Below are 23,573 nucleotides of genomic sequence, written 5' to 3' on the forward strand. Positions count from 1 at the left end.
ATTCAGTTGTTAAAAAATGAAACCATGATTTCACAGATAAATAAATGGAACTAGAGAAAAAGTCTGAATTAAGTTACCCAGAGGCAGAAAGAAAACTATTGTATTTTTTCTTTTATATGTTGCTGTTAAATTTTAAGTTTTCAATAGTTGTTCTAAAACAAATCTGAAAAAACACAGGAGCTAGGTACCTAGTCAGGAACTGGGGTGTGGATGAGGAGGATCCCGTAAGGGAGAGAAAATAGAATACAATGTTATGGAGAGAAAAGTGGGATACTGGATTAGGAGATTAAATGTGGGGGTGTAGAGCAGAAGGGGAAAGTAGGGAATATAAGATGAGACAACTCATTCTGAAAACCATTTGAAAAGCCATATTGAAACCCACTTCTATAAAAGCTTTCTAAATTAGACAAATATTTAAAAATAATATAAGTGGAATCGCTGTGTAATTGAGACAACTAAGCATCTTATACTATCAAGTAAAACCTCCAGTGCCAGTGGTGGATTTCATCTTAATGAATCGTTGGCCAAAGGGGTCCCATGTGACATCACAGTTTATTAGCAAGGCTCTTGGTTACTCTCCATATTCTGATGGTAAGGCCCTATATGTGAAGACGTTTACTTATGTCATCAAACACAGAGAAGTCCAGTGGGTGACAACTAAAAGCTTCACCCCTACTGACAGGTGTTCACGGTATAGAAGATGCTTTACATGCCATTGAAGGAGAAAAGAAATCATCAATGCCACCTGTGTGTATTTCTCCTGCTTTTGTGGGGAGGGGGCTCTTTTTCTGCTTGTTTTGTCCTATTCTGCTTTGTTTGTTTGTATTTGTCTTATTTATTTTTTTTTAAGTTTAGATACCTCTGTTTTCTAATGAGAAAAAGAAAATGTGAAGAGGGAGGTGGAGAGGATCTGGGATGGGTGGGGAGAATGGAAACCATAATAAGAATACATTTCATGAAAAAAATCAGTTAAACAAATCACCCAGATCCAAATGATGTAAGAAAGTAGCCAAGAACCTGACCCTGGATAGATCATGGCCCTATGGGAAAATCAATTACTATTATTTTACTAAAGGAGTATAGCAGTAAAATGACCCCTAAAGACACACTGCAACACCCATAGATCAGAGGACTGTTTGACCCCCATCAGAGACACTTCTTCTTCTTCTTCTTCTTCTTCTTCTTCTTCTTCTTCTTCTTCTTCTTCTTCTTTTTCTTCTTCTTCTTCTTTTTTCTTTTACATTTTTTTCCTTTTTTAATTAATTTATATTTTTAATTTTATATTTAATTTAATTTTACATATCTGCCACAGATTCCCTGGTCCTCCCTTCTTCCGCCTCCCCTCCCCCCAATCCACTCCCCATTCCCACCTCCTCCAAGGCAAGGACTCCCCTGGGGATTCAGCTCAGCCTGGTAGATTCAGTCCAGACAGGTCCAGTCCCCTCCTCCCTTCACCTAGGCTGAGTAAAGTGTCCCTGCATAGGCCCTAGGTTCTAAAAAGCCAGCTCATGCACTAAGGACAGGTCTGGGTCCTACTGACTGGGAGCCTCCTAAATAGTTCAAGCTAATCAACTGTCTCACTTATCCAGAGGGCCTGATGCAGTTCCATGGGGCTCCTCAGCTATTGGTTCATAGTTCATGTGTTTCCACTAGTTTGATTATTTGTCCCTGTGCTCTTTCCAATCATAGTCTCAATATCTCTTGCTCATGTAATCCCTCTTCTCTCTCGCCGAAGCTTCTTCTTGATGGAGACAGGAATTAATATAGAGATCCACAACTGGATCATGTGCATAGTGTGTGAGACTTTGGAACTCTATGTCTTAAATAGAATGTCTTCACCAAACTCTTCCCCTGAGGTTTCAAGGAGCTATGCAGAGGAGGTATAATGGTTCTCAGAGCCAGAGATGGTGAATGACTCCAAGGAAACTGTGTCCTTCAGACACAACAGGACAGAGGTACATGTGAACTCACAAAGACTGTGGCAGCCTCCACAGAGCCTACATAGATTCAAGGCAGATGGGTGTCCAGGAACTGAGAAGGGGAAGTGGACACAGAGTGTCATCCCTAACCAAGAAGCTATTTACAACTGATACTCATTGGCAAAGAAAAAATTAGTTTTCTCCAATGATGTCTCCTTGTCTATCTCAATCACACTCCAATGCAAGCCTCAATCCCAGAAGTAGTTGGCCAACACATAAGAAATTCAATGGTGTTATGGACATTTTGCTTCATTTTGGCAGGGTTTTTGTTGTTTTGTTGTAGTTGTTAGTGTTTTTGTTTTATTGATTTTTTACTTGTTTGCTTTGATTTTATTTTTGTGGTATTTTGGGTTTTGTTGATTTATACACACACACACACACACACACACACACACACACACACACACACAGAGTGAGAGCAGGGATGAGGAAGAATGTAAAGTTGGGTGAGAGGAATAAGGGAAGAGGAAAATATGATTAAAATATACTGCATGAAAATTTTTTCAATAATAAAAAGAAAGGGCCGGGCGGTGGTGGCGCACGCCTTTAATCCCAGCACTCGGGAGGCAGAGCCAGGCGGATCTCTGTGAGTTCGAGGCCAGCCTGGACTACCAAGTGAGTTCCAGGAAAGGCGCAAAGCTACACAGAGAAACCCTGTCTCGAAAAAAAAAACAACAAAAAAAAAATAATAAAAAGAAAGGAAGGAAGCAAAAATACACAGGTACAAATAAAACAAAAGAATAAATTTAGAAAAATTCCTCTGATCTTAATAACATTTTATGTGCTGAGGTGTTTCATGCAAACCAAGGGCTGACAGTCTCTCAGTACTAGGGAACCTCAAACTCTGTGCTCTCTAATTCTGAAGAGACACTAAAGCCTCCTTTGTGCCAAATAAAGATTAATCTAAGAAGCGCAAAAATGAGAATAAATATCGTGGGCCATGAGAGACCAGCTCCCACTATCAGCTCAGGGTAATAAAAGGAATGCCTCAGAGTAGGGAGGGATAAGAAACTTTTTTATCCGAGGGTAATTAGGAGCAAGTTTTTAATTTATCTATCACTGATAAGGAAACACACATGCTTTCTAAAGGTAACTTTCTCTTTTACTTCATCTTGAAAATAGTCTCTGACTTTTTCTGTCTCTGCATTGTTACATATCTCCACACTGCTACATTGTATACAAATGGCTACATATCTATCTGAACATACATATGGCCACACATCTCTATACGCAGTTACTTGTTTTCACATGTCTACACATCTTTCTTTTACATACATTTCTCTTCTCTATCTCCTTTCTACACAGCTTCATTTTCCTTGTCTCCACACAGTTACAAATCTCTTTGGCACAGTTACATCTACACATTTTTCTCTCTATTTTGTTACGTTCCTCCACATAGTATTACATCATTTATTCACTCTTTACTCACTCATTCTCTCATTCATCCATTCTCTCATCTTACTCTCACACTTCTTCTCTGCCCAACTTTGGACAATTATATGTTACATTCTCTCTCTGTCCATTCAGCTACATCCCTCACTTAGCATGCACACCTACATACACTCATACACTCACTTTTACCTAGCTGCCTCGCTCTTACACAAGTCCTTCACATCATTTGCCCTCATTCATTCTCTTAACTTCCCCAATGCTTATTCTTCTTCATCTCTCACTCAGCACACACACACACACACACACACACACACACACACACACACACACACACACACACACTTTACTCACATTCTGCAGCAGCTCTCACATAACTGTACACAGCTGTCTCTCTCCACCGCTGCTGCTCCCTCACAGCCTAACTCTGGAAAACTATAAGTTACATTTCCAGAACCCTACCCATTCTCAAAACACAAGATAAGTCACCTAGTTTCTCTTAGGCTCGTAATGTCATATTGACCCATCACATAGCCTCGGTTGGTAAAGGGTCCCAGACATTAAACAGTTGGCTGAACCTTGAGTGGTCAAGATGTGTGCAGAAAGGGAACTACTGCAAGGACTATGTCTTGATATAAACAGTCTGGTCTTGATTTAGCAATAGACAACACCTGGAAATTAGTCTTTATGTTACTCTGTTTTGTAGTTGTTCTAAGGTCTTTGCAACATATATAAAAGGCTGTCTTTGAGACTGAGAATACTGCTACTTTCCTGTGTCAGTAAAGAAGAATATTCTGGTAATATTTCTGTTCATCAGAATTATACAGCTTAAACAGAAGTCATAACCTGACCATCCACAACTGCAAGTATGCCCAAAGATGTAAAACACACTACCAAAGGGCTATGGAAAGTACCCCACAGATGTTCTTATTAGGGAGGCATAACATTGGCACACCTGAGAAAGTTACAGAGAACAATCGGTTTCGGCAGCCAGTGACCTCGAGGCTTCTCCATGTGGAGCTCCCCATCAGGGAGTTATACACCTGGTGGGTCAACTTGTCAAACACTAGTTGTCACCTGCTGTATACCGCCACCGCCCTCAGCAAAGAAAGTTGGTTTGCCACTAGGAAGGGTACTTGAATAGTAGATTGACTTTTTTTAATATAATTTTATTTTTTGAGATTATAATATAATTACATCATTTCTCCCTTTTTCCCCCTTCTTTCAAACCTTCTCATATACTCGTTCTTGATTGCTTTTAAATTCAGTGCCTTTATCTTTCATTAATTGAGGTTACATACATACACATACATTTACATACATATGTATTCCTAATTCATAAACAATGTGCAACTTCAAAGGGAAGTGGTCCCCATATCTCGATATAAGCCCTTTAAGTAGCAATACATTTTAATGGGTTTCAAGATCTGGCCTTGGTAACTCATTCCCAGAATGTGGTCACACTAGTGGAAGTGTATACTGATCTCATGTCTGATGGGGAAGGCCCCAAACTCCAGATCAGAAGGTACATGTGATGTAGGATGGGATGAAGGAAACAGGAATTTTTGCATTTTCAGACTCGATTCTTGAAGGCACCCATGCAAATAAAGGCTTAAAGATGTGGGCCAGCTGAGTAGAATATGTGGTCTAGAACCTTTGCTTTGGGAACCTGCTCCTATAGAGGACCATGACCTGCAAGGCCAGTCTGGGGATTATAGACTTGGATTTCAGCTGAAATTGGGGTCTATGAGTCTGCCGTGGGACTGTGGCCAGTTTACAGTTCATTTCTATTGGGTAAGGTTTAACTTGGGTGAACAGGACCTAACATGGTATATGGCAGGCAATAAGTGGCTCATTCTGGAGACCTTAACCTGGAGAGTTGGGTCTTGGTACTTGCAAAATGATGGGTTTTGTTTTTTCATTCATGGAGTTGGGGGACCAGAGAAGGTCAGGTCCACACCTCCTTGCCCTCCCATACAGAGCATCTCTCTGCTGCCTAGTTTGGGGTAAGTGCCTATGTTTACTTAGCAGGTCAAGGTCACCTGATATGGTTATGAGTAATGAAACCAGGCATGGACTGGAAGGGCCACAGCAGGATTATTTCAATTTTATTGAAACTAATCAGACTTTTTATAACTTTATCAGCAACAGAATATAATGGCAATTAACAGGATCAATACAGTTGTAGTTGCCAGGATACTGTAAAGTTTGCAAGCTATAGAGGGTACACAAGATTAATGTCTAAATCCCGTTGTCCTGTCAAGCCCTCATGCTTCCTTGACTACTAACAGAGCATTCATTCAGAGAAACACAAAGTGGCCTCAATGCTTCATTGCCTAAAAGAGTGCATTGGTCTCTTAGGGACTGAAAGTTACACTTTGCCCCATGAGCCATGGACTCTAACCTAAAAAACATATGACACATGCCTCTCAAGGAAGCTAGGCCAAGCCAATTCCATGCCTGGTTCCTTGCGGTTCAGGGAAAGGCTGAAGCAGGGATCTGAATTTGTCAAACCAACATCTAACCTCCTTCAGTGCAGTGCTTCTTTCTGTGTATTCTAGAGTGTGTGACGTGGTAGATATTCAATTCAATATCTAGGGGGTATAAATAACAAAAAGCCCTGATGTACTGTTCTTCTCATGATGTCTACCTCTGTTACATTATAAACACACACACACACACACACACACACACACACACACACGTGTTTGTGTATGTGTGTGTGTGTGTGTGTGTGTGTGTATATATATATATATATATACACACAACATGGTATATATACAATATGATATATACATGAAGACTCAGAAAATATGACACAGAAATTAGGACTATGACATGAAGTGTTGAATCTGATACTTTAAAACATTAATAACAGTCACAGGAATGTATATTATTATTAAATTTGATAGTAATTTTTAATCATTATCTTGTAAGCGATCTTTATAATTAGCAGATGAAAGTTACCATTTTTTACTATTATTGATCAAACATGGAATCTCATACCTTCAAATGCTTCAAGATTTAGAAAGACAAACATCATGTTTTAGCTTTCTCATGCTCTGATTTAGCAGTGAATGTCATGATTATCTTTCCAATACAAAGTAGTTTCTGACACCAAACTTTCCTGAGGGCATTCTTCATCTCCATGTTTCTCAGCGTGTAGATCAGAGGGTTGAACATGGGAGCTATGATGGTGTAGAAAAGAGCAAACACTTTATCTTCTGGATAAGAGACAGCTGGTCTAATGTATATGAAAAGCACAGGCACAAAGAACAAAATGACGACAGTGACATGGGAACTGCATGTAGAAAGAGCTTTGCTGCGGCTCTCTGCTGGGTAAGCCCTGAGGGTGTATAATATGAAAGAGTAAGACCATATCAGGACTACAAAGGTCACCAGTCCCATCATGCCTGAATTGGCAACCACCACAAGTCCGACTCTGTACGTCCTGATGCAGGCAAGTGACAGCAAAGGATAAATATCACAGAAATAGTGATCCATCTCATTGGGGCCACAGAAAGGAAGGCTGATAGCCAGGAGGCTCTGGAAGAAAGAATGTATAAAAGCACCAGCACAACAAGCCGCGACCATGGCATGGCATCTCGCCCTGCTCATGATGACGGTGTAGTGCAGGGGCTTGCAGATGGCCACATAGCGATCATAGGCCATCACTGTGAGGATGAGGATCTCAATTCCTCCAAAGAAGTGCATGGTAAAAAGTTGAGCCATGCAGCTGGTATAAGAAATCATGTTCCGTTCTATGAGAAGACCAGTGAGAAGCTTGGGAGTCACTGTGGAGGTATAGCACAGGTCTGACAAAGCAAGGTAATTAAGGAAGAAATACATTGGTTGTTCATTTAGCCGGCTGAGTGTGATAGAAATCATTATGAATATGTTTCCCCCCAAAATAGCTATGTAGCAAAACAAGAACAGCAGAAAACAAAGAATTTTAATTTTCTTGTTCTGGGAAAGTCCTAACAGTATAAATTCAGTGATGTTATTGGTGTTTTCCATATTCCAAAGAAACTAAGATTCAATGGAGTGATCTGAAAGAAAAGGACAGAGGATTAAAATGTTTATTAATTGTGGTATGAATCATAGCAAATAATATAAAAGTTATATTCATTTATGAAAACATCTATCTTGTTTCCTTCTGCATATGTGTGTATTTCTAATTCTCATATTCTATACAATTTTTTCATTTGAAAACCATCATCATTTCAAACATATTAATTATTTTAGTAAAAGTGTATAAAACTGAAAGTCAAACTAGTGGGAAGTATAAACAAAAGTGTGCTGTTACACTATATAAGATAGACAAAAATGAGTTTATGAGAGTGAGATCCTTATCACAGTGTAATTTGCCCATTTGGTAGCTTAGAATTGTGACACAAAGTGAAGGAAGCAATTAAAATAAGCATAGACTGTTGTTTTAGGATTAATATTTTGTTGTGATGTTTTTACTCATGATAGTAAAACATTTATTTTGTTTATTAAATTGTTTTCATGAACAGTATTATAGATGTAAAATCCAGTCCCTGACCATGGGCTCAAAAGTATCATGTACTTGTGAGTACTATAGGAAGCAAGACAGAGAACATCCTCTGATGTGAAGTTTAAGTAGTTCTACTATTTTTAATTTAATAGCTCAAAAATATTAATCATTAAACTATTTATGTGATAAATGAATGTTGTCACAAGAGGCAGGAATACCAGTGTCCAAAGGCATAACTAACTCAAACAAGAACCAAAAGTTTAATAATGTTTAAATAAATGAATGTTTAGAATTTAGAAAGTTCTGAATTTATACAAATGACTTCATAAAAATAAATATCACCCTGGATTTTGTTATGCTAGACATCATATAGGAGGTCTCTAGCCTCTGTGTCCATTTTGTTTAAACTCTAATACCCTAGTTCTTTTCATTGCACCCAACATCAAAAGTCATTTGCTCTTCCACCCTCAGGAAGCTTCCCTCCCCTATGTAATACTGCCAGTCTGTATATCCTCTAATCTCCCATAATTCTACCAATACTGTCATTAACATGTAAAGTTAGTGTTCATTCTTCTGTGATTCTGCAAGGCAGTTTTTCAGAGAAGCAATTACAGTATTTTACAATCTTGCTGCCTTTCATAGTTTGCTATTGTGGTCAATGTATCTCAGTGCACATTTGATATTCAGATGCAAGATCTGCCTATATTGTTCACCAACAAGAAGATCATTAATCTCTTTCATGCTCACCCACTCTTCTATAGTATGAGCATTTCCATTATCCATGACCACAGAGTTTACATTAACTAGTATTCAGTTGGTAACAAGAACTAGCAGTTATTTTTTTCTATTCAGATACAAATATATACTGGTTTCACACATACATTAAAAAACACTAACCAATGGTACATTGAAAAGTTCTTATGAAAATGAATGATATCATTATTTAGATAAAACATGTCCAAACATGCCAACAAGAGAAATGATAAATTACTGATATGTGGTTAGTTTTTACCTTTTTATCAGAATACAATCTCAAGTAATTTACACACAATGTATCATTCATATTACAAGAGCCTGAGACTTCTTTCTACTTTTCAAGAACAAAAACAATTATTATTGACAATGTAGGTACACACATAATGAAGATTATTTATAGAATATTCTTTAACATTTTTCTTGCTATCTGAATACTCAAAACCTATTTTACATATTTAAACTCGTAATGTTTATATTGTTTATTTTATTTATTATTTTTAATTGTTTATCACAACTCATAAACTCAAAGTCATTTATCTTGTGTTTATATCATAGCATCTCACAACCCTCATGAGAGAAGCTTTTCCTTACAGTAAATGGGAATTAATACAGAGACCTACAACTGATTATTGTTGAGATAACAAAAGACGGCAGAGTAGTTAGCCTTAAAGGAGATATTCATACTTCACCGTAATGCTCAGGGATCTTGGCCAATGTGGAACAGAAAAATTGCAAGAGCCAGAGATGATAGGTAATGTCAAAAAAAAGAGAGTGTTTTCCAGACATAACAAGACAGAGGCACATATGAATTCACAGTGACTATGACAGCATGCACAAGACTTGCACAAGTTCCAACTGGACAAAATCCCAGCACGGAGAGTGGACAGTGGGTGTAAAACCCAACCTCTAGCTGAGGAGTGAGATTAGCAATTGATGGCTTCTAGGAGAGGGAGAGTCAGATGTCTTAATGATGTTACCCCTTGTAGTCTGACCGTACTCTAGAGCAGGCTTCAATCTCAAGACTAATTGAGCAACACAGATTGAACTTGATGGGGAAAGAAAAAAAAAATAAAAAAATTAAGTAGTCATCTCAAAGTTGGGTGGAACCAGATGGGAGTATTAAAAAGGTGGGAAGTGGAGGAGTTGAGGGAGAAAATAAGTCCAAGAAACATAGCATGAAATTCTCAAATCATTAATAAAAATAATTTTGTAGTCAAGGTAAACATTTACTCCAAAGCTTTGGATCATTCTCCTGTAGACAATTCTGAGTCTCTATTAATCTTATTATATTTTAGTTTTTACTCTCTTTTCACTCTGTTATTACTTTATTTCCTTTCTTTTGAAACAGGGTTTCTCTGTGTAATCCTGGCTACCCTGGAATTCACTTTGTAGATCAAGCTGGCCTTAAATTCAGAGATTTGCCTGGCCTGCCTCTGCCGCCCAAGTGCTGGGATTAAAGGCATGCACCACCATCACCAGGCTTTACCATGCTATTCTATCGATCAGCCTTGTTCTTTATTGATTTTCACAACTGTCTGACTTTGTGAAATTCCAAATCATGATATTTTACAATTTACTTTCACCACTCTCTATGTATTTATAGCACAAGGAAGGCAAAAAAGAAAAAAAAATGAATTCCTGTTCTGACAGATTTCATTACTTTTTATTCATTTTTTCTTATCCCTTTTTTCTTCTGTATAAACTAACTGTTCATTAATCTATCAGTACCTTTTATCAAAGCCTTTATTTGAAGATTATTAGATAAAATGTTTTCAAAAATGTGAAAGTAAGAGGAAGATGAATTTATAACACACACACTTACATGATTTATACTGTACATGTGTAGGTCATTCAGTTACTTATTTTTGCTTTAGCTATTACTTACATCTGCAAGATTATAATGTTACTTACTAGGTAATCCATCAGCACATATGTGTTCTGGCTCTAGGACTTTCTGTTCCTCTTTGAAAGAAAATATCCTCTCCTGAAAAAAACATATCTTTGGAATTTTGGGGAAGAATTTTCCTGTTTCTGTCCTCAAGATGTATGTTCTTTGTGATTTTAGAGGGGTTAAATATAGTTAAAATTCTCTGGTCAAATTCCAAGATGTATAAAGTACATTACCTGGGAGACTAGATCTCAAGGCATCCTCTTACTTTTTCTAAGGCATGAGGCATATCCCAAAAGAACATTAGGGTAATGTGCTACTTTAAATGATTTAATTCCTCTCAGGTCTTCAAAAGTAGTTCTAGGTTAGTAATGAATTACACTCTGAAGTATCTGCGTATAATTTTAGGGCAGATCTGTACTCAATCCTAGTAAGCGTCAAACTCTGTAGACACAAATTCTGAAGAGATAATAAAGCCTGATGACTGCCAAATGACACGAACTAAAAAGTTGTGATGCAGGGAAATAAAAACAATGTCTGTGAGTTTGGTTTGCACAAAAACAAAACAAACAAAAAACCATTGTTCCAAGGGCAGGAACATTTTTCTCTTGTACTAACTTCAAATCTCGATGACCTCATGCCTCTATCAAAGTTGCCATGGCAACACATTTTAGCATGCTTAACAACCAGGGCCTTGGACTTTACTCCTGGAAGTGCATCAAGATCTAGATCTCGTGCAAACAAGCCCAAAAATTAGGTTTCAAAGGGGAGAACTTGAATCCTAAACTTCAGGAATCTGTGCCCTGTCACAGGGGCTAGCTAGGAACATGGGATAATAGGGGGATCTGCTCAGTATTAAAGATGGGTTTTTCACACAGGAGAGCTATAGGCCTGAAGACTGAGGCTTTATGGTTAAGGCCTCTTTGGTTAAGATCCTCTGGAGCCTTAGCTTAAGGGGCTAGCACGTCCCTGGGGAAAGCCTTAACACAGAATTGTAGGGGTTAGCCTGGGGTCTGAATATGTGTTTCAGCCTGAGTCTCTGGGGTAGAATGGTACATTGTTGGGCCTGGAGTACACTTTCCTCTCTTTCTATATAATTTCTTCTCTGCTTAGCTGCTGTGTGTGTGTGTGTGTGTGTGTGTGTGTGTGTGTGTGTGTGTGGAGAGTAACTTGAAATTCCTTCCTTTTCCTTTGCTGACATTAACCTTTTTTCTCTGTTGCACTCAGAAACTGTAGTATCTCCTCTGATATTCTTTTTTTCCAGTTTTTTTCATTAAATTTTTTTTATTCATTTTACACACCAATCAAAGATCCCCCTTGTCCCTCTTCCCACCTCCCTAGCCTTCCCCCCCAACTCACCCTTCCTCCTCCCCACAAGAAGGCAAGGCCTCCCATGAGGAGGCACATCTAGTAGAGACAAGTCCAAGCTCTTCCCCCTGCCACAAGGCTACATAGGTATTGGGCTCCAAAAAGCCCCACTCATGCACCAGAGATGGATTCTGATTCTACCGCCAGGGGTCCCCCACAAGCAAATCAAGCTACACAATTGTCTTGCCATACCGAGGACTTCTGTGGGATGGACTGTATGTCAAATTGCTCTGATTGGTCAATAAATAAAACACTGATTGGCCAGTGGCCAGGCAGGAAGTATAAGCAGGACTAACAGAGAAGAGAATTGAGAGAACAGGAAGGCAGAGGGAGACACTGCCAGCCACCGCCATGACAAGCAGCATGTGAAGATGCCTGTAAGCCACGAGCCACGTGGCAAGGTAGAGATTTATAGACATGGATTAATTTAAGGTATAAGAACAGTTAGCAAGAAGCCTGCCACGGCCATATAGTTTGTAAGCAATATAAGTCTCTGTGTTTACTTGGTTGGGTCTGAGCAGCTGTGGGACTGGTGGGTGACAGATTTGTCCTGACTGTGGGCCAGGCAGGAAAACTCTAGCTACAGAGGGCCACATAAGGGAATGGGATGGTCAAGTTTGAACAGGGGTGGAGTGGGAAAACAATGAGAGAGATATCATGAGGGAGGAAGATATCATGGGGGTAGAGAAAAATCCTCTGATATTCTTAAATGGCTGCACATGGGTGTATGCTCAAGTTGATGTCTCTGGGGGATACAAGTGCAAACCTGCTGGCAATGTCTTCTTGATATGATGGAGAAGCTATATCCAAGAAATCGTAACAATATGATGCCTAAATGAGAGCTGAATAATGATACTCACCACCAGTCACATATCATGTAGAAGAGGAAATTTTTACAAGTTATCACTTCTCTACATGAAGAGCCACAAGCCATCAGTGGCTGATGAAAGAAGGAAAAACCAATCTTTTCCAATGAACAAGCCCCCTCATAGGGTGTCCAATAGGGCCAAGTGGTCAGCCCTAAACACACATACATAGAGCAATACTAAATGGACTCTATGGGTTTTGTGAATGTGTTTGAATGTATAGGTGTAACAGTAATATTTATAGAAGAGGCCATGGGCTTGGGAGGGAGTATGGGGACAAAGATTGGAGGGGGAAGAGGGAGGATTCCAAATTATGAAAATACAGTTTTCATGTATGGAACTCTCAAAATATTTTTAAAGTTAAATAATAAATGACAAAACAATAAAAAGAGTCATGGGGAATGCGTACTTTACCATTATGTTCAATACTTAATCTTTACACCTTATCCTATAGAAGTTGACATTTACAATCTGTATATGAGAATTATCATTACTTTCTGTTATTGAAGAAACATGGGGCCAGGCAGTAGTGGTGCATGCCTTTAATCCCAGCACTTGGGAAGCAGAGGCAGGTGGATTTCTGTGAGTTTCAAGGCCAGCCTGGGCTACAAAGTGAGTTCCAGGGAAGGCACAAAGCTACACAGAGAAACCCTGTCCTGAAAAACCAAAAAAAAGAAAGAAAGAAAGAAAGAAAGAAAGAAAGAAAGAAAGAAAGAAAGAAAGAAAGGAAGAAACATGGAGATGTGTTTATTCTCCATTATATTATTTCTCAATCCCTGTGCCAATGTAAAACAATTTTACCTATTATACATACTATAGATAGTATACCCAAACACCAGTGTTCTACAAATGCCCCCAAAATGTCATCTCTCAGCCATTTTCCCATTCACAGGAGGTAGATTCACATTAGCTCAGAAGTTTAACAATATCCCATCCAAATGGTCAACTGTATTAACCATAGTCCAGATATCCAAATATTTATTCTTTCAGAGCCTGACTCCTTTATGTAGTTTGAGACACTATGTGTGTTACCATTGGGAAACAAACCTGGTGTCTGTGAAGCCCACAAGCCATCATTGCTTTCTGTGGCTCCCTGAACCTGAGTTGTCACACTTCGTTGCTAGGTGACATCACCTAGACCTGTGAGCTGCTACTCTTTTCCTCCAGTGTCCTGTTCTTCTGATGCTATCCTCTGTTTTTCCTGGTATTTCTGGTGTAGTAACTTGTGTGTAGTCTAATGCTATAAGGACATTTCCCTTCTCTGTAAACATTCAAGGAAGGTTCACTGAGTGTTACTGCTATTCCATTATTTTACCTGAACCAGTAGTCAAATTATTGAAAGTCTTCACAGTCAATTCCTCCTGTCTAATTTCTTCAGGAGAAAACTGCCTTAAACATCTTTTGATATTTCTCTTTTGTTACATAATAAACCCAGGGAATTTCATTGTAATTGGAATGGAATCTATAAATCAGTTGGAAAGGAACTATCTTCTATACAATAAACATTTTGCAGTCTACCAAGTTTCCTGTAATGTCTTGCAAAAAATGTACAGCTTTTGTATTATTAACTATCTTCATCTGAAATTTTATTTTCTGATGCTTGAGTTTGTTTCTGGTCATTTTTTTATATGACTAATAACTGGCATAAGCATTTTTCTGTCATTCTCAATTCCTAAGAATTTTGATACTTTAAAATGCAGAAATTTCTATATATTTCTTTGACTTATTTAATATTGACTCATTTAATAAACATTAGTAATTTTATTTAAAATTTTTGACACATATATAAATATTATTCTGTAATTTCAATTAGTATTTCATTTTAAAGATTTTTAAATACTTTCCATCACTTTTGTGTTTTTATAGATAACTCTGAACACTATTGACTAATTGTAATTGTAGTCTTAAATGTCTATCTATTCATATCTTTCACAAAACATTGTTTCAAAAGTTCTCATTAATTAATAACTTTACAAATTTAAAAGAACTCTAAAGTACACAAATAATATTATATCAAGTCTTTTAGCAGAATATTCTTGTAAAGGATTGTAGTGCATCAACGTAGCATGTCCAACATGTTGTAGTCTTTAGTGATAATACTGACACCTGTTGTTGCAGGCTGAGTATTCCAGAAATCATCCAGAATAGAAGGGGCAGAATTTGTTCTAAGAGAAACAGTCATTCTGAAAATTGTTGGTTTTCCTTCCAACAATACTTATATTAGCAGTACAATGCATGGATTTGAGGAATACCTATTCATTATCATGTTATCCCATGTAATACTGAGTTTGATTATTTCATCTCACAGTGAAGGTCACATGAAAAGTGGACACATATACCAATCATCCACACATACTACTATGTATACTACTGTAGACTAAACTGTGTTTACTCAAAACTCACATAGTGAATCTTTACCATCCACTATCTAAGAATATCTATTTAAAGATTGGACCTACAAAGAGATAATTAATTCAAAATGAGACTATGTAGGTTAAGCCCAATATGATACGATAGAGTATACTATCGTATACTCTACAAAACCCTGGGAATGTTTGCAGAAAAAAGATCATGTCGACACATAGTAAGAAGGTAGCCTGCTGTGGATATCATTCTGTATAAATAAAACACTGATTGGCCAGTGGCCAGGCAGGAAGTATAAGCAGGACAAGGAGAGAGGAGAACTCAGTGAAGTGGAAGGGTGAATGGAAGAGACACTGCCAGCCACCGCCATGACAAGCAGCATGTGAAGATGCCTGTAAGCCACGAGCCACGTGGCAAGGTAGAGATTTATAGACATGGATTAATTTAAGCTATAAGAACAGTTAGCAAGAAACCTGCCACGGCCATACAGTCTGTAAGCAATATAAGTCTCTGTGTTTACTTGGTTGGGTCTGAGCGGCTGTGGGACTGGCAGATGACAGATTTGTCCTGACTGTGGGCCAGGCAGGAAAACTCTAGCTACAGTAGCCCTCTGTAAGCCAAGGAGACTAGTTCTAGAGAAATCATACCAATTGGTGTCTTGATCTTGAACTTTCAGAAATGATAGGGAAAAGAAAAAGAAAGAAAAATGCCTTACTGCTTTTATTTAGGTCAGCCATTCCACAATAGTTTTCAAGTTTGTCCCCAGAAAACCACATGAACCGTGAGTTTGATTTGTTTCAACATGAAGCTATAATAGCTTAGTGAAAGTCAATATACAAAATTAGAGATGATACTCTGGAAGACTAAAGTTGTATAATTAGTGACATATTTACCAATATATTATGTTGTTTCTTTATTAGTTTATGTAGTTATAGAAATGAAAAGCTGTTACATCATTATCACATGAAAACGGATTTACAGAATCTTTGATTCCTGGCATGTAATTTCTAGTTCAGTGTCTTTATTTATAAAATGTATGCTTTCAAAAGGAAATAAAATATTTCTGTTATTGAATTAAAAGTTTCCTGGATATTCTGGGGCCCTGTGTCTCTATTAAAAAACAAATTAAGTAGTGATCATAGTGATTAGTGTTCAGGACTGTGATTATGAATACATAAGAGTGACAAAGATGATCAGTACATGTAGATGAATTTCTAAACGGTCTTATTAAATGATAAACACAGAGCCAAATAAAGAATTAAAGCCTAAGAGATCAGAGCAAGAGCCACAACTCCCTTTAGCTTACCACTCACTGTCATCCTCCCCCTGAGAGAGAGAGACCTTCTTCCTGTGTGTCTTGAGTTTTATTGCTTTGCTGTTCTGCCTTCTCATTGGCTCTAAGCCCAGCCACCTGACTTCCTTGTCACTGCATGTCTATACAGACTTCCTGGTCTCTATGGTTAGTACTGAGATTAAAGACTTGAAGGTCACCATGCTTGGCTATGTCCTTGACCACACAGAGATTCTGCCTGCCATGTGATCGGATTAAGGGCGTGGGCTACCACCACCTGACTTCTATTTCTGGCTCACTAATGACCTCTGATCTCCAGGCAAACTTGATTTAATAATATACAAATAAAATCACATTTCAGTATAATTAAAATATCACCACAAGCATACAGAACTAAAGAAACTATCTTTATTAAGTTGTTTAGAATGTGATAGTTGATAAGTAAATAAAACCACAGGAAAATGACTGGACATGGAGGAATCAAAATTTACAAAATCAACATTTGCTTTACACAAATATGAACCTCAATTCACTGAAAGTCACACTGAAAGCAAAAAGAAGAGAGAATAAAGAACACAACAAGCAATTATGAACTGTTATTAAAATATCATAAGCAAAGTCAGCAAAAAGACAGTTGTAGAATGGCTTGATATTCACATATACACATTTTTTAAGTCTGTCATGGAATGTGCTTCTTTAACAAAGGTATTTGATGATACCATACTCTCTTTATGGCATTCTTCATCTCAGTGTTTCTCAATGTGTAGACCAGAGGGTTGAACATGGGAGCAATGATAGTGTAGAAAAGAGCAAACACTTTGTCTTCTGGGAATGTTATATTTGGTCTCATGTAAACAAAGAGAACAGGCACAAAAAACAGGACCATAATGGTTATATGGGAACTACATGTGGAAAGAGCTTTGGAACGGCTCTCTGCAGGGTAAACTCTAATGGTGTGTAATATCAGCAAATAAGAGATCATCAAAATTACAAATGTTACCAAAGCAATTAGGCCAGAATCAACGATGACAAAGAGACCAATTCTATGTGTATCAGTGCAAGCCAATTTTAATAAAGGGTGCACATCACAGAAATAGTGATCTATCTCATTGTGGTCACAAAAGGACAAAAAGGAAATGAGAAGGGACTGACTGGATGAGTGCAGAAATCCTCCAGTGCAACAAACTGCAAGGATTTCATTGCATCTCTGTCTGCTCATAATGAGAGTGTAGTGCAGAGGCCTGCAGATGGCCACGTAGCGGTCATAGGCCATTGCCGTGAGAATGAAGATCTCTATGGCTCCAAGGAAATGAAGAACAAATAGCTGTGTCATGCAATTATTATAGGAAATAATCTTCCTCTCTGCCAGTAAATCAGTCAGGAGTTTGGGTGTCACTGTGGTTGTGTAGCAAAGATCAGAAAGTGATAAGTAATTGAGGAAGAAGTACATAGGTTGTTCCATGAGTTGAGTGAAAGTGATAGAAATAATTATGAGCACATTGCCCATCCAAATAGCAATGTAGCAAACTAGAAATAATACAAAGCAGAGGACTTCAATGTTTTGGTTTTCAGAAAGCCCCAAGAGAATAAATACAGTAGCATTTCCCATGGTTCAGTGCAATAGAAATACATGGCAGGGCCCTGAAAAGACAGATTGGATTGATGAATGCCAGCAATATAGAGATCATTGATGATTAACACTGATATGAACCTGTGTTTGAGGGACTACTTCACAGATTTTATGTTAGGTTTGACATGAATAAAGTTGAATTCAGTTAATCAAACAATTAAAGAGTGGTTTAAAATGAGGATTAGTTACTAAAAGTTTTCAACATACAACTAAGTCCTTGTAAAAGATGAGTTTGGGGTCCTTAAAGACTCAAATACTGTTAAAGATAAAAGTATATGACAAAACACAAGTAAGGTGTAAACTTAAACAATAGCTCTAATTTTGAATCATGGAATATATTTTACTTTGAATTTATTTAGACACTGAACATAATTTATTTGCATAGGGGTGTGTGTGTGTGTGTGTGTGTGTGTGTGTGTGTGTGTGAGAGAGAGAGAGAGAGAGAGAGAGAGAGAAACACTTCAAGTAACTGACCCATAAAGTTGATTTGGATAATTAGTCAGGGGTCTGTAGACTTGGTTAAGTGGTTAGACAGAGTATAGCTCTTGTAGAGGAGCTGAGTTCAGTTCTAAGTACACATATGGGGTGGCTCACAAGCACACCTGCGCCAAAAACCTTATACCCATGTAAAGACACAGAGACATATGCACAGTAGAAAATCACACTTTAAAAATATTAATAGTTTTCCTCTCTTTTTCTCTATTATTACATGTGATTTAGCACCATGCTGTTAATATTTTATAATCCAAGAACATTTATATCTGTGGGTATTTTATTAAAAATTAAATACTTAAATTAGCAATGCAACATGGAAGTTATTTAAACTGAAAAAAATTAGTGGAAAACAAATTCATTTGTATAATTTTGCTTTTTAAATTTTTATATCAAAATATAAATGTCATTTCCACCCTTTCCTGCTTTTCCTCCTGCACATGCGAAGTTCCACCCCTTGCTTCTCCCATAATACCCCAACAGTGTAGCTTCCTAAACATGATCTGAAAAGATACAGTAGACACGCTGATAGATAAGGGAGAAATCCCCCTCTCAAACACACACAAAGAACTACAGGCAACTAAGAAATACAAAGAGTGAAAGAAATAACCCCCCCATGGATGAGACCCCTAATTGGTTACCCAATACCAAGTGGTCAGCCCTGAAATCATATACATACAATTATACAAATAATGCAGGTTTTTTTATTGATTAATTGATTGATTGATTGATTGATTGATTTAATTATTTATAGTTTTTTCGAGACAGGGTTTCTCTGTGGTGTTTTGGTGCCTGTCCTGGATCTCGCTTTGTAGATCAGACTGGCCTCGAACTCACAGAGATCCACCTGGCTCTGCCTCCCGAGTGCTGGGATTAAAGGCGTGCGCCACTACCGCCTGGCATAGGTTTTATTTACATATTATATTTACATATTATAAATCTTAGTTAAATGATATGTAAATAAATATAAATATATTTCCTTTTATATGTATTAAGTGAAGCCTCCATTTCTAATTTGTATTTTATCCATCTTACAACAGTTGTCAAAACTTATAAAGTATCTTGATATTGCATATTTCAGAAAACAAGTTATATAAAATTGTCTTTATTGGCATATATCTGACCTCTAGGTTATATATTCAAATTATGTTACTGTATGTATATTTAGATAGCAATTTCTCTTTTTCTGTTAATCAAGCTTATCTCATCTATAAGATTTGGGAATCAGCCTAGAAATAGTGATTCAATAGGTGTGAATGAAAATTAATCTAATAAATGGTCAGTGACTTCTTAGCCAGAGATTAAGATCTGAACTTATAACTTAAACTCTGATGGTATAGAATCACTCAGTATTCTAGAAATTCAGTAAATCTGATTTTGAAGAAAATGGCAATTTCATGTCACAAGATAACTTAACCAAGATAGGAACAGACTCCCTAGTTAATTTTTTATATAAACGTATATAAACATATAAACAATATGATTATCTTTAAAGACCACAGAGAGAATCAGTAAAGCAATTTTAATTCATCTATCAATCATAAAATGACAATCAAACAGGATTTGATTTATAAAAATTGAGATAGTTAAGGATTTCTAATGTAGTACTGTTCTCAATACTGTTGGAAGAATAACAGAATAGTTAACCAATAATCCACTTACCTTTATAGTAAATTTGACTCCCAATCAGAGTAAAATTGTGATCTTTACTGAAAACATCTTTTGTATATTCTAATAAGTTTCAAATTATCATTTCTCATCTACTCATTTGTTGACATCCCTTCCAAACTCTTGGTTCTAAATTAAGTTGACATGTTAACTCCCACAGTAAAAATGAAAACATTGCCATTGTAGCTTCTGTTGAGAAAGAATTAATTTATTTCCACAATGTGATTTTAAGATTTATAATTGTCCTTTATCAAAACCAATGAATTCCATCATTATTAACACTGATTTTACTAAGACATAAGGAAATAATTGCTATCTCTTGAGCAATGTTCAAAATACTACTTTGGGCAGCTCATTTATTTTTGTTCATATGAGTCAAATAGCAGGATTAGTTTAGTCAGGTTCATAGAAATAAAATGCATTGCTTTATGCATTTTATATAAATAAAATTATATTATTAAACAAAATGAAAATAATAGTTCACATATAAATTGGATCTCTGAAAACTGTGTTATTAAACAATACTTGATCAAAATTAATGATCATTCTCTTTTCACGTATTAATAGAAAAATTTCCATTTTTTGGTTATTCTAATAAATATGGCCTAAAGTTATAATTCCAGTTTTAAAACAGATTTGAGCATCTAGATATCTTTTTTCTCATGGCCACAGCTGAAATTTTATTCTGCTTCTTGACAGGCTTTTCATCAATTTATTTGAACATTCATTGTTCACTATCTATAAACTGCCATCCAAAGTTTAGAATTTGAGACACTCAAAAATGTGCGAAATAATTTCTCCCCTTGTGTCTTAAATTCAAATGTATATTTCACCATGTCCAACTTACTTTGATGTAGATCTGAAAAATAGTTATAGAATTAGAAATATAAAAATTAATTGACTCTTTCATGATCAAGTATGCAGAGACCCACCGAAGGTTCATATAGCATATCACACTTTGAAATTAGAATTTTCTAGGCCTGGAGCCAAACTGCTTGCATACAGTGAACATAACCAAAGTCACAGAATGAATTTAACCCCAATCTCTTACATCTTTCAAAATTATCTTATTTTTTTTAACCTTCATACTTATAGTTTTCAGTGTTTTAAGGCAATCTCATATTACTGGTATGTGCATGAAAAAAAATGAGTTTAAAAAAGTACCTAAATAAAAAACAAAAATAATGTACCTAAATCAAAAAAATACAAAGATGAAATCTACAAGCTAGGTATGCTCCTCTGTCCTGCACATTCTATATATTTATGAACAAAAAACTATGGCTCTGTTTCCTGTGTAAACAAGTAATGGATCCTTCAGCCTCAGCCTCTACTGCCATTAGAGCAGCAGCAATGGCCACTCTGCAAGAATAACAGATTGGATACAAAAGACTGTGACATATTTTCTAATCTAGTTTTCCATTCTCTTAAGGGTTTGCTCTTAGCACAAACATGCACAACGGTGACAAAATTTTAGTAATGCATAACAATATTTTAGTTAAGATTTTATACTTACTCTCTCAATCATTGCCAAATGTAATATTTTAGCCAGTCTTTAAACATATGAAAGTAAAACAACTAGGGCTGATTATGGTCTTAGCATGATAAAATATCTGACTTTGTTAAGCTATTTTCATGAAGCATCCGTAGGTATAACTCTCACCTTGGTGTTAAAGCCTTCCCATGCTCCATGTTCCTAAGTCCCCTTAAGGAATTAATACTATAAATGCAATAGCACTAAGAAGTATTTGTAAGACTATTTTACCAAGTGCATACTAAGCCATGAATATCATAATGATTAACTTCTAGCCTTATATTTAAAAATAGTAGAGTTAAATCTAAAGCAATGCAACTAAAATTTCTAGATACCTACGGTATAATAAATCTATTACTACTACTACTTAAAGCAGAGATGTAATGCCCCAAACATTTCATTTTAAGTCCTTGCTAACTGGAAGCTCTATCTGTATTTGATTTTCATGAATTTAATCCTGCAAAGGAGAGGCATGACTTACAAGCTTCCAACAAACACTAAGAAAAATATACATATTTGTTTTGAATCCCAGCCTCTTCTCTGTGTGATTTTTGTCATGTAATAGTTTTCCTCCAGTCTTAGTAGTACTCGTAAGTACATTTATAATCATAATTTTTAGCACTAGGTAGTTTGAAATAATTAACTCTCAGTTATTAGATAAGTTCATGAGAGAGTAACTCAGTCCAGTAAAGATGCTTAAAATAATTCTGTCCAGTCTTCTTTTTTTAATATCCTTCCAGTATATGCTAAGTATTAATCCTTAAATGTTCATTAAATGATGAAAATAAAACACTTCAAATATTTAAATTAATATTTAAATAATTATTCAATAATCTCATGATCATCAACACAGCCTACATCAAACATGGCAAGCAAAAACAGTCAAGTTTAGAGTTGCTTCCATTTGACTAATTAGTGCTTTCTTAGGTTGACTACAGTTAATTCTCTTTTAATGTGTGTTTGAGTGTTTTGTTTGTTTTTCCCTTTGCTTGCCTCTGAGGATCAGGGAGAGAGCAAATGGTTCTTACCAGAATTAGTTTCATGTTTCAATTTTTGCTTCTGAATTTCTTGGTAGGCTGTGAATAACTTTATGTTTAATCAATATTCCATTATACTACTAAACCTTCTAGTGACTTTTCTTGATGTGAAATTTTCTACCTAAGTAGGTATCAAGTCTGTATCAAGTAGGCATCAAGGTGCATCAAGTAGGCACCTATCTCTGAAATGTCACATTATAATCTCTATGGGCAAAATTTTGAATTTATCTCAAAGTAAATTCTCTCTCCAAATCAAAGCAGATACTTCTATTTAACTTTTACTTATATTAAATTTTACACAGTGGAGCCAAAAAGTAGATAATGTATTCAGACAGAATGATGGGAAGGGAAAAATTATTTACACTAACTTATCTCATGTTTCTCCCTTTGTGAGTCCATTATTTCACTTCCTTTCTGACTTTTGCTTTCTGAGTTTTCACATTGATATTTTAATATTCTGCAACACACACACTTTTCAGTATTTTTTGATCTTCCTGTATTTATCTCCCTCTCTGTATAGTCTAGTTGCTGCCTATAGGAAAATATCTTGCCACATTTTAAGAGAACTGACACCTGTCACTCATGAAACGTTCACACAAAGTAGGAGCCATGTTTTCATAAGAAAAAACAATTTAAAGATAAGTGGAATAAGTTAAAAATACAAATTGGTCAAATTATAATATCTATTTCTATTACTAAAATTATTTTCAGAGAAAATGAGACTTACAAAATCACTGGAGACTTTATAAAATGATAAACAATCAACAACAGCATTAGTCTTTAGTTCCATGTATTGATTTTTCCTTTCATAAGTAA

At 36.4% G+C, this 23,573-nt stretch overlaps 2 protein-coding genes across 2 annotated transcripts; both read right to left on the minus strand.

The window, feature by feature from the left end:
- Window positions 1–6,435: 6,435 nt before the first annotated feature.
- LOC128102204 (olfactory receptor 4P4-like) lies at window positions 6,436–7,385 on the minus strand. The gene is given in 2 exon segments (XM_052725769.1): window positions 6,436–6,473; window positions 6,476–7,385. Coding segments are annotated over 2 exon segments (948 nt in total).
- A 9,693-nt stretch (window positions 7,386–17,078) lies between these two features.
- On the minus strand, window positions 17,079–18,008 carry LOC128102244 (olfactory receptor 4P4-like). Its single transcript, XM_052725821.1, has one exon. The coding sequence runs from the start codon at window positions 18,006–18,008 to the stop codon at window positions 17,079–17,081; it is 930 nt and encodes a 309-aa protein (XP_052581781.1).
- Between the last annotated feature and the right edge of the window lie 5,565 nt (window positions 18,009–23,573).

The sequence above is a fragment of the Peromyscus californicus genome, unplaced genomic scaffold (assembly GCF_007827085.1).
Source record: "Peromyscus californicus insignis strain IS unplaced genomic scaffold, ASM782708v3 Scaffold_7__1_contigs__length_154581171, whole genome shotgun sequence".
Taxonomy (NCBI): domain Eukaryota; kingdom Metazoa; phylum Chordata; class Mammalia; order Rodentia; family Cricetidae; genus Peromyscus; species Peromyscus californicus.